At 39.4% G+C, this 12672-nt stretch overlaps 1 protein-coding gene across 1 annotated transcript in view; it reads right to left on the bottom strand.

Moving 5' to 3' along the window:
• PAX3 (paired box 3) overlaps positions 1–12672 on the bottom strand; it is a 92431-nt gene that overhangs the window by 1723 nt on the left and 78036 nt on the right. Inside the window, exon 7 of the mRNA XM_009276638.1 lies at positions 11223–11437. Within this exon, the coding sequence (XP_009274913.1) occupies positions 11223–11437 (215 nt within the window). The remainder of the gene's footprint in view (positions 1–11222; positions 11438–12672) is intronic.

Raw genomic sequence — 12672 nt, 5'->3', positions numbered from 1 at the left:
TATTGTACAAAAATCACTCTCGCTATAGGTTGGTGTGCATTTCCTTTCCCGGCACATCTCTATAGCACATTCTGAAAACAAGTACTACTGAGAGAATTGCTTGATTCTGCTGGAATAAGTTGCACTTCAAAACCTGAGAAACAGCTTGCAGCCTGTAACGGATGGATGGCGTACAGCTTCTGCCAAAACAGCCTATTCTGATAATATACAGGTTGTTCTTCCTCCAAAAAGGCATTACAAATATCTGACACATGCTGTGAGATAATCATTTTGCTTTACTGCACTTCTTACCGTAAACTAAAAAGAAACTATTAAAATTGGAGTCTATTTTGTAAAGAACAAATCTGTGCTCATATGAACAGGTCTGGTTCCTGAAGCTCTGATGCTCCTTCTTGAATTGTATTTATTTTCCATCGCAAAAGAAAAGGGTTTATTATCGCAGGGAGCTTGTGGTCCCAGCTCTGAGTTTTGTTTGTGTTTTAATGAATAAATGAAATGAGCCCCAGGGATCATGATTTAAGCAGGAAGGAAGACCCATCCAGGTCTTACACGTCTGACAAGGAAAAGAGCAAGAGGCACAAGCAGAGTACTTCAAAAAGAGACACCCGATACCTGCACTGAGAACACAAAACATCTCTGCATCGGATGCACCCAAGACATCTCACCGAAAAAAAAAAAAAATGCTGAGAAAGAGGTTCGGTTACTACTTACAGCACTAGAATGTTCACTTGTTTCACTAAGCAGAAAAACAGGAGTTTAACTGACGGTATTTTCTGAATGTTTCACAAACAGAAGTTTTCATGCAAAAAGAAGTTTCAAAATAGATCCAAAGACTTCATTTAGATACTGAAATCTTATAACTTTTAAGTTAAAAACACAAAAGAAGAATTTGGATTCAGGCTACAAGATATTTTCTATTTAATTCCTATAGTCTTTTCAATGCACAAAACATATTAAAAGAATTTGATGTTAATAAAAAACAATTAAAAAAAATCTCTGGAATTACAACAGATTGAAAAATCATGCTATTTGCACAGCAACTTGCACAGCATTTTTTCCCAAAACTCCCTGAAAGCTGAAATGACTGGGCCCTCAACTTTTTCTTCTAAAAATTGGTTCCTGAAAAGTATTAAAATTTCTAGAGATTATTTTAGTAAGTTTTTCTACTTTAGGAATTACAAACATTTTTCTTGTACCTTTGGTCCTGAAAATCTAGCATGCTTAATGATCTGACATTGCATCAGCAGGATACAATATTAGAACCTATGTTCATTTAGGTTATATTAATCCTTGTCCTTTAAAATTAACACTAATAGAGTTAAAAGAAGAGAAAGATCCACAAAAAACATAGCTGAACTTAAACATTTACATTGAAAGTTACTACTCTGGAAAATATTTATGTTGGCACAAGTATCATGGTTTTGACTACAGTTTAAAACACACAGGGTTTATCAGAGATCTGAAATAAGCGCACAGCCCTTTCCATTCCCGCGTAGCACCTATGTGATACCGATATTTACGGGGCTTTACCGCGTTCTGTTCCAAGTTCAAGGGCAGGGAGAACGGGCTGGGCTCGCGGCGCCCTCGCAGCCCCGCTGGAGTCCCGACGGCAATCTTCTCCGCCTGAGCGCCCTCACATCACACGCTGCCTCTACCTGGACTTTTAGGACCAATTGCTGAGTTGGACAAATAGCTATTTTACCAACTACGTCCTTTAACTAAACTTTCTTCTGCTCAATATTTTCAACAGAATAGAGCCCAAGAACAACATTATTTGGACTTTGCCAACAAAAACAGCGAGCTCAGAAACTTTGGGATTGGAAGTTATTTTAGAGTTAGAGATTAGCCTTGAAATTTAAACCTGGATCCAGACATGATCTCAAAAGCCACTCAAATTTTGGTAGCATCTATATTTGGAGAGAGATTTGTCTTCTCTGACAAACTAGAATTAGCATTTGGTGAGATTTACTTTAAAAATTTTAAATTAATCAGATAAAGATGCCTAAAGACTTGTATTATTAAGCGCATATGCACCTAATAGGCACTTTGGAGCAGAACTGACACAGCTCTCTGTCTCTGAGGTGGAGAACGCTGAAGTCTGAACGGTAACCATCTTCTCAGAAATATCTTCTTCAGAGGCCCTCAGAATCATCCTGCAGTTGATTAGCATCTAAATAATTAGATTTTTGGTCATGCCTGTTTTGAAAGCTATAAGGGAAGTAGCCTCAGGGCAGAAGTCTTTCATACGGTATGTGCCATGACCTTATCACCCATACAAGGAGTTACAGGAAGGGCATGGCTGACTTTCACCTAATCAATTAGAAAGCCATTAACGGGCCACGTCTGCAAGATGCTCAGCACCCTCAGCTTAGCGGTGTACCAGAGACACACGAAGATCTGGATTTTGCGACTCGGATCTGCTGCTGGTATGAAACAGTACAGTTCTAAACAGGTAAACAGATCTGATTGGTTTACATAATTAAGGAAGACAATAAATTTATTCAATCCATGTACCATCCAAATTGCTAGAAAATATGTACTTCCCTCTGAATTACTTTGGGAAAGCCGAAGTAGTAATTGTCAGCCTCACAGATCCGGATCCCAAAGAAGTTGAAAGAAAAATCGAGGGCTGATCTAACACCTAGGACCAAATGCTGCTGTAACGATTCAATTTATTTTAGAGAAGAACTCCTATAAATGCAAAAAAATCAGGCTGTAAGTTTTCTGGCTACACATATTTTGTTCTCATTTTTTAAAAACACACGCAGAAATGCTGGCGCATAGCCTTTGAGCTCATACAATAGAAGATGGTATATATAATTGATAAAATAGTTCCATTCTATTGGAAAACAAAGGCATGATTAGGAGTAAGCAAAGAGAACACAGTGAACTGTAACAACCAAACTCTACAGAAAAGTTTTCAGAGAGCATATCCCAAGCAACCCAAAATATTCACTAGGACAAATCCCTTGCTGGAGGGGTCAGCACCGCATCACTAGCCGAGGATATGATCCAGAAAGAAGAGGAGAAATTGAATGAGGAAAGTCTTAAAGACCATGTACGCAACATCTGGTCCATTATCGGCTATTAGAAAATACTTCTATTATCAACAAAATAAAGGCCATTAAACTGAGAAAAAGCTTATTCTATTTAAATGAAACACTATGCCTGTTAATGTGGTTGGTATTTTAGGATGTGGGACCTACCATAGGCACAATAAAATTCTCATATGTTTTAATTCATTTACGCATGCCTGCATTTAATATGCTTTGTGACCATGTCTGCAATTAATATGATTTATGAGAAAGGAACATGTGCAATATTTTTGGGTACAGTGATACAATTTTTTTTCTCCTCCTGTGAATGAAAGATTTAATGAAACAGCTCAAGGAAAATTGTTGGCAGTTAACGTATTAAGTTGAACTGACAGAATCATGAGTAAACTTTAGTGGAGTTAATGATATCCTCTTATCTGACCCTGACACATTTGCAGCATGTAATTTACAGAAGCTCTGTCCAGGGAATCTTGACAAATGCTCCTAACGATGTCAGGGCAATGTTCCATTCTAATGTAAAACAGATGTGGGTCAGATACCCTCATTCATCACTAACACTGAAAATTTCAAACTCCTTCCGAGATGAATGGCGTTACCTGCTGTTAACTCTTTTCACTGTAGAAAAAGCTCTCAAAACCAAAATATTGCACAAGAAAGAATACAGAAAGGATGGTTCTAATGCATCAGAATGAGAGATTTAGAAGATTAAGTGAAATTAATTAACTACATGGATCTATACCTATAGGATCCTAGAACCACGTTGCCGATTCATTTTATATAGATGAGTATTTCTGCCAAATATAGGAAGAAACCCAACAGAAAGCATTTTTGTGCCAAACGGCAAGCACTGGGAACCACATACTTGGCTAATGAAAATAGGAGCAAATACACTGACTTTGAACATCTGATGATCTGACCTTCTGCATCCTCATACCAAATGAGACCTCATGCTGATTTCACACCACTGGACATCAGTGGTAGCTACACTGAAATGAGAGAAGGTGCACTGGTGTACATTTAGGGTAATTAAGAGGATAACTTGATCCTTCATGAATTATATTTTTATCTACAGGAGATTACTAATGTTCACAACATTATCACAGTCTGTCATTGAACCCGTGTCTTTTTTCAGGTGCTAGATCATGGAGTCACAGGACTAGGTAACGTTATCAAAATAATTCAAAGAGAAGCTAATTATCTAGCTCCTGGTTGGATGGAAAATGTCAAGACAACTGAAAAAGTAAAACAGAAAGCCTGAAGAGGAACATATACTCACTATGTTTATATCAACATATATATATATATATGAATTTGTAAGTGTGTATATATAAAATTAAACATCTCAAAACTTTTTCAGGCAGTCTCGGAGACTGTAGACTCGTGAGTTTAAATGCTTAAATATGGCAGTATTACGTACAACAGTTCATAACAAGCCTCAATTTGAGATTATGTTGCTCTCTGCCTGTGAACTCTTCTCCTCCCCCCTTCTACTCAACCCAAAACACAACAGAAGGATTCCGGCCATCATGAAAACCAGCCCAGCTGTCTCTAGCTGGGCTCTCACGCACCTTCCCCTCCACAACTGGGATACACAGGTTTGTTCCCTCTGAAAGCAAACCAAACAGAAATTACCCTTTTTTTTTATTATTATTTCAAACAGTACTCAAATTTTTTTTGCTGGCAGATGGCCAGGGGATGGGATCTGCAAAGCTTTCACAGGAGGACCCTCACCAAACTCAGCGTTTGGCCCTACAACAGCAGCTATTGCACAATCTACAATTACAGGGCTGGATTTGCCAACAGGAAATTGCTACAAAATCCTAGCCATTTAGGTAACAGCAATAAGTTATACATAAACCTGGGGAAAAAAAAAGATAACGGACAAGCGTTAACTGGAGGAATCCAGCCAGTAAGGAAGGGTTCACTCACGAGGCTCCCATTAATGTACCTGCCAGGGCCTCCAATCTAACCAGCACTGGGGAAAAACAAGCATTCTGCTATTTTGTCTAGAGGAAGGCTCTTCATATCCTGACCCAGCACTCAGTCTTTCTTTTAGAAGAAAATTATTACTGTTACTGATGTCCTGGCAAAAATCAAGATAAAAATAAAACAGTTCTCTCTAGAGGGGTAGACAGTTTTGAAGGAAATTGAGCCCCATGCATTTAAAGATGGATACATGGTTTTCTAGAGTGACTTTGCTAAGGATGAAATTCTGCTCTTTCTGATCCCACTGCAGTACATGCTTTTCACTGAATCATGCCGTGGTATTTTTAGTACCTTTCTTTGGAAATCTAAAATATAGAGCATAATTAAGGACTCAAGGGAGCCATCTGTGATTACTCATCACAAAGCCCTCATTCATATACCAGTCCTTAATTGAATAAATATGCAAGTATTCAGATTCCTGTTGATACTTCTATTTCGTAAATTCATTAAAGAATTAGAAGTTCACCAATGCATGCCAGTCATATACTCTACGAAGGGCTGACTCATACTTTCACTTAACAAGTGGTTCAAATTGAACTCCTATGTGTAGCAATAGTTAAAAAATATTTTAAGGGTTGCAGTGATGCCGAATACTCAGCCTGCATACAGTCTATGGAGGAAGGTAAGTCAGTTTTGCGAGCAATATCATTAAAAAAGGGTTAAGAAAACCAAGAAACTGATATGTTTTATATATATTGTGTCATTTTACTGTTACATTTTTGTATTTAAGATCTCTATATTTTTTATTGTATTTCTAAACATTTATTTTAATAAAGTTACAGTACAATTGGCTTAAATTTCCAGAAAAGTCCAGAGCTTTTTTTTCTATCTCCATGTAAGATTCCGGAGCTGTAAGAGAAGATCTGTTTTTTGAAGGCTGAAGCCCCATCCACCCCCCCAGCTTTTCTGGCATGATGGGGATGGAGGTGGAAATAGGCCCAGAGACAGAAGTTAAGGTGGACGTTCAAAATGTAAGGTCACCTGTTTATTGTTGTTGCTATATTAATATATCATGTATGTTATAGTCCATATACATATATAATGATAGTATTTAAAATATTGCAATATTTACCAAACGAATAATAAGTGTTATTATTCTTGCACGATAACAATTACAAAACTATTGGATCCCATCTATTTTTACCCACTCCAGAAACAGAAATAATCAATACCATTGGCTGAACTTGTTTTTAAAATAAAAACAAACAAAAAAAACCCCCACCTTGTGCTCACGAAAATTATATCATGTGAATTAAGTTTCTTCCTCACAAAGAAATCCCTGACCTCTGTCTCATGTTCTTGGGTCATTAAGCGAAGAGCTCTCAAAGCCAAGTTCATTGTGACCAAGATCATGAGCTGCTCATTGGTGTGGGACTGGGATCCAAATGAAATGTTTCTGTGGGCAACCAGTTGGACACTAATTCGACAGAAGGTATAGGAAAAAGTATAATAAATTAATAGTTGCTTCCCCCCCCCCTCCTGTCCCTCTTAATGAGGGAATGCAAGTTTTTAGCCACTGGTTCCTGTGTTTCCCTTAAAAGCAGAGTTAACAAGACAATATGAACATATCTAACTGATTCGACAGCTGCCATCAGATCCATACTTCAGGTTAATGAAAACCAAGTGCTCTCAAAGACTTAAGAGAAGCCAATTGCCTAAGATCTATCTCACCAAAAAGAGTTAGGGGATAATTCTGAAACTCAGGCAGTGAAATGTTTTGACAGTAGAAGAAAGAAACCTTGAAACAGCTTGCATCTTTACTGCTGCTCACAGAAAAGTTTGGAGTTTTCTTATCAAGATTATTCCTGAGCTCCAGGTAACAGCATGAGAACTGCAAACTTTGTTAAAGACTGTTATGACCTTCTCCATAACCCATTCAACATTCAGTCCACTTCCCATTTTGAAACTGCAGCCTTTAAAGTTACTGGTTTGATTCAATTATGGGGGAAGATGACAAGGAAGAGGAAAAAGTAGATGCGAGAAGTTTTCTAGAGGGCAAGGAGGAAAAAAAAAAATTATTTCCAGCAGGAGACAGGTTATGCACAGTTGTTCTTTTTCCAGTAAAAACTTAACACTGCAGTACTATTTAAGTCTGGGTATCCTACGGGTTCAATACAGGAAGCAAGTGGCCTCGCGGGCAGCAATGCGAGCAGAGTATCGCTGCTCCATCTGAATCCACGAGCAGTCCGAAATGGCACGCTTCAAAACCAGCGAACTGCCTGAACCGCCTGCTGTAGCGCAAACTCTGCTGCTTTGCCACTAATAAGAAGCACATGACAAGGTCAAGGGATGCCCGTGTACGCCGGAAAAGCCTTTTCCCTTATCTTAAATGAAGCAGTTCAAAATATTGATATCCTGCCTTAAAAACAATCTGCTCTCTAGTACGACCATACACCTGCAGCTGCGAGACAAGTGTTTTTGCAGTCGTTCTTCCGCTTTCCATGGAAGAACCGGCGATGACTGTTAATGCCGGGATCAGAAAGGGACACGCCAATTCAGAGGCACACTTAAGTCCCGTACACACATATTAACACATAGATAGGCTACTCCCTAATAATTTTGAGTTAACAAATGTTTGTTAAAAGAAAACGCACCAAGCAACTGAAACCTAATTTGAAAAGGAAATACAATATTCCCATAAACGTATGCATGAAAGCCAAGAAGCTGCATAATAGGCATGGAAAACATAAAAATATGCAATTTACATATATTACACACCAATAATCTCCATTCTGACATTATACTTAAAAAGCTCTGGCTGAGATGGCGTGCTTGCAGTTTGGTTGCTTTTTCATGAAATACAAACGAGGACACTCCTGGCTACCAGTTCCCCGAGACATTAATCCCTGTCTTTTTCCCGCAAAAGTCAACCCTTTGCAGGCCTGTAAGACAGAGGTTCTTCTCATCACAGCCAGGTAGCAACGAGTAAACCAGAGGAATGAGGAGAATAATCAGTCATCTGGAAGAGATCTGCAGACCTTGTCTTGATGTTAAAAAAGTGCTGAATAGTATTAACAAGGTGGGACTCTTTCTAGTCCCTTATTCTTTTAAACAAGAAAACGTTTTATTTCCCAGCCTGAAAGACAGGTATGTTATGGAGCATTCTGCTTCCTAAACCTGACCAAAACATACGGTCTTCTCTAACTTCCAAGTTCACGGCTAACACGATAAAAATAAAGTTACAGCACCCTAGCCACCTCCCCTTGTCCTCTGCCTTCACCCAGTGCTTGCCTGAAACAACGTATTTGTCCATCATGCTCAAGAACACAGTTAGAAAGGAAACATCCTGCATGGAAAATAAAGCTTCCCCGGGGGTCTGCGTGTCAGACCCTCATTTGGAATAAACTGAAGTCAAAGGGGAAAAGGAGGTTTAAGTCTGGTAAGAATATGATCCCGTGAATCTTAATATTAGATTTTGTTCTGCACGTTCTGAGGGTTTGGGTTTTTTTTTAAATCACAAAAGATTATTTGGGCTTCAGACAAAGCCCCCGCTCCCCCCTCAGTCACCGTAAATTCAGCTTTACACACAGTACGTCCACAGAGCGCTTGCCTGAGAGGACATTGATGGGTGGAAACATTATGTTAATGGTTCACACACCCAGATTTATTGTGGTCAAAAATCCACCGGCTAGTAAAAAGACCTTCTTTCCTTCTCATCTAAATTCCACGCACGCAGGCAGGGCACTGCAACATGCCCACTCAGCAGGAAAACTCCTGGTTCTCTCTCTTCATGAAATCCCCAACACAGAACGGGCTTTCGACTTGCCGGCCACCTGGGCGCCTGCGGGAAGAGCCCCGAGGAAGCGTGACGAGGGGAGGCACTGCGACACACCCCGCGACTAAGGGGCATTTCACACACAGTAACGTCGCACGTACGTGACCGACGTCTGAGGCTCTTCTTTCGGGCGTAAAGCACGATCGCTGTTTTGCTAGAGTCCCACAATTTGTTGCACATAATTTACATATTTGAGGCTGTATCACTCCCTTCTATAAACACAAAGCCTAAGGTATGTCATTTTATACATACACACATTTTATACATGTCTCTAAGTCATTGTTTAGGCCCCAAAATTGTTTTAGAGGAGCCGTTGGTAACACCGCATGAATTTAGGGCTGGGGTTTTTGTTTGTTTGTTTGATGGAAAGATCTTTATCAGCCAGCGAAGGTAATCATTCAGTTGCCAAGAAGCTGTTCAAAATCTCAATGGATATAAGTAATCTCCTGTATGCGTTCAGTGATGAACACAACGTCAGCTTTTGAGTGATCAGCCTTCTCCTAAACCTCTTGGTAGAGGTGCAGGATAAGGCCAGGAGCTAAAAGCACCGGGGTAGGCAAAGGTTTCAAAAGTCTAAGGAAAAACAACAAAACCCAGAAGTTTCATAGTGTAAAGACAGGGCTGGGTGTAAAGAAGCACAGTAACTGATTAAAGACGTCTAATCTGCTCCGGGATCTCCTTTTGATTATATCAAACCTCAAATCAGCAAGACTTGGGGGGGAGGAAACCTGGCCTCACTTTTTTGTCCCACTTTGCCCAGGCACCACAAGATTTCTTTACTGTTTTGCCCCACTTCTGTGACATGGACAAAAAAAGCTTTGTGAAAAGAAGAAAAAAAAAAAATTTCCACATTTTCCATAGCCAGAACCAACATACATTTAAACTGACACTAACAACTACTTTTGATGGATTAACGCTGAATCCCAGAAAGATGTTTACGTCAAAATTGTGGAAGCCTTGCACACTATGAAACTGGCCATTTAAAAAAAAAAATTAAGCAACTAATGTAATGTCATGGCTTTGGTTGGAGATTGCATTTAGAAATCAGAATTCTTTCGAACAAAATCCATTCAAATCTTGTTGGAAGCACATCCGTTTGTTTTTCTGTTGGTATTTTTTTCCTGAGGTTTCAAGCCATAAAGTTTTGTACCCCTCTCTATGCTATAGGAATCTGTGAAACTTAATTACATTTACTGTTACAAAAAAGGGTTTATGAACTTTTGCCTTTGGGCAAAAATGTTTATTTCATTGCCTTTGTTATTCATTCTTTTCAACTCCAGTGCCTTTGAACTTTTCAGCTGCACAGAGTTATCACCGTTGCACAGGAACCAGGAACTGTACTCCCGAGATGCAAACCACAAGTTGAAGAAAACCAAGGAGGCAAAGATATACGAGTCGTTATTTTGGCCACCCTTTGTGCCATTAAAATCTCATTTTCTGCCTATTAGAATGCCCTCTCCCTGCTTCGGCAGTGGTGATAGTCAGTGATTAGTGTGTAATTGAGTATAATTGTCTTTTCACTTTTCATTTGTGTCATTCTGAGCTTCTCTCTGTTTTTCTAACCACTGAGAGGAAAAAAGGGTAGAAAAGATAAAGCTGTTAAAACTCTCACTTTCAGCCCTGAAGAGATTCCTGATTGTAATTATAGATTGCATCCTCTTTGTGACTTCTCAGAATTTAGTGGACATCTCTTTCCAAGCACCTGGGCAAAGCTCTCGCTAATAAAATAAACTACCATCTATTCAAGCTTTAACTAATAATGTCAGCTTCAGACAGATGCCGCGCGTAGGAAAATTTAACCAACCTTTTGACACTCAATTATCAAGGCAATTTATTAACATGATTTCCTAAAAAGAGCTCATGCAAATTAGAAAAACAATTATGGTATTCATGCATTTATATATTGCCAAAGAGCAGTAATACTCCTAATTTATGTATTTATAACTCGATTACGGCTCATCTCCATGTGTACTGCTCAGCCCTTGGAACTCTCCTCGTACAACTCGCCTGTAATTTTCCTGGACCATCCGGTAAAACCTTGGTGAGGTTACCTTAAAGAGATATTTTATTTCTAGGAAAATCTACCTGACCTACTTGCTGTACCTAGCCATGGATCTTCAGGAAAACAGCAGTACATTACAAACGCTTGACAACTGAATGTAAACACGAAGCATGCATGATTACATTATAAATCACTTGAAATTAAATATAAGCTCTGACTCTTGATTCAGCCAGTAGGAGGAAAAAAATGAAAAAAGAAGGAAACTAGCAAACTGAAATCATGTGGCTTGTATAAAGAATACATTATGGTTTAAATTTGGCAATTCATTATACTGTGGCCTGAGGGAATAGACTCTTTGGTTCTGGTATACAGCAAATCCTCTGTCTGAAAACACAGGACTGACCTGAGGTGAAAGGCCATTGCCAATGGCAGGGTTCATGGGATTTGAGGGCCCGGACGGAGGCACAAAGCTGTCTGTATAGCTGGAAAATCCATGCCTGGTGCTGGGTAGGCAATAGGCAGAGCTGCTCTCTGGATTCGAAGGGAGGCTGCTTTGGTGTACAGTGCTTGGAGGGAGAGGCTGAGGTCTATGGACGGTGCTGCTTGGATCAGACACAGCTAGAAGCAAAAGAAACATGTTGATATGTTTTCCTCCTTTTTTTCTGGCATAATAAGTTCATTATGTGAAGCTCAACTTGACAGAATTGCATCAGGACCTGCATGTAAATACCAGTTAAATAGAAAATCTTTTTAATATTGCTGGATATTTAACTGGCCAGTTAAATTACATTAAAATTCTTAAGACTGTAAATTATAACAATTAAATAGAAAGGTAAGTCTTTAATATTGCTGGATATTTAACTGGCCAGTTAAATTACATTAAAATTCTTAAGACTGTAAAAATTATAACAACAGACACATGCAGTTTTCAGACAATCCTTCGTGGGTACATATGTTCAGAATTGCTACAGCAAAATTAAAAAGAAAATTTGTATTTCTATATATATCATATATAAGATGTAATATACTACTTTTATATATATATATATAAGGAAAAGCTTTATTTGTTTAGAAGACTGGTAACAGGCTTTCACCTCCTGGTCACAGCACAGGAATTCTGCCACGATTTGTAGTAAACCTAGCAATGGATGGGAGAAGCCCTGGGCTTTGCAAAATTCCCTTAATTAGAACGTGGCTTGGCAAAAACATACACCAACAGTTAGGATCCAAATCTCAAGGAGGGAGCAAGGAGAGCACAGTAACTTGTCTTACAAAAACTCAGCTGTAAGGTTTTTCTTTAGCAGTAAAATCTAGCGTAGCCTATGTTTGAAGCTCTGTTCCCCCCCTCCCCACATTCGTCAAAGTTGACAGAATTTCTGATGAGGCTAATACCATGCTGAGACTTGCTACTATCTGTTGTGAAAAAAGGTGGTCTGAATAGCTGGTTTTGTCCACCATCAGTTAAATATTCTGAGTACGCACAGAAGTTTCCAGTGCACCATCATCAAAAGCAACAAAGAAGACAGAATGCAACTGCTGCGTCCTCCCCTGCCGTGCCAGGCACTCTCAGCGGAGGAGGCCAACGCAGCGGAAGGGTAGGGAAGCGTGTACCTCGCTTTACCGAACACGGCACCTCTGCTGTGCACCAGGCTACCGTTTCTCTAGCTAGCACCCTTCACATGTAACCAGCCCTTTCTTGCAGCAAAACAAACCCGAGTTCTTACATGCTTAAAATAAGCAGGCTTGCAATGAGCTCACTGACCTCAGACCCTAAATTAGCGAACGCCCCTTTTTCTACGTTAGAGAAGAAAATGTTTCTACAGTGGATCAACAGAGGAAACCCCCAATAACAC

The sequence above is a fragment of the Aptenodytes forsteri genome, unplaced genomic scaffold, assembly GCF_000699145.1.
Source record: "Aptenodytes forsteri isolate BGI_AS27 unplaced genomic scaffold, ASM69914v1 Scaffold1, whole genome shotgun sequence".
Lineage (NCBI taxonomy): Eukaryota > Metazoa > Chordata > Aves > Sphenisciformes > Spheniscidae > Aptenodytes > Aptenodytes forsteri.
The sequence above is the reverse complement of the archived record's forward strand: the minus strand, read 5'-3'. Positions and strand labels throughout refer to the sequence as shown.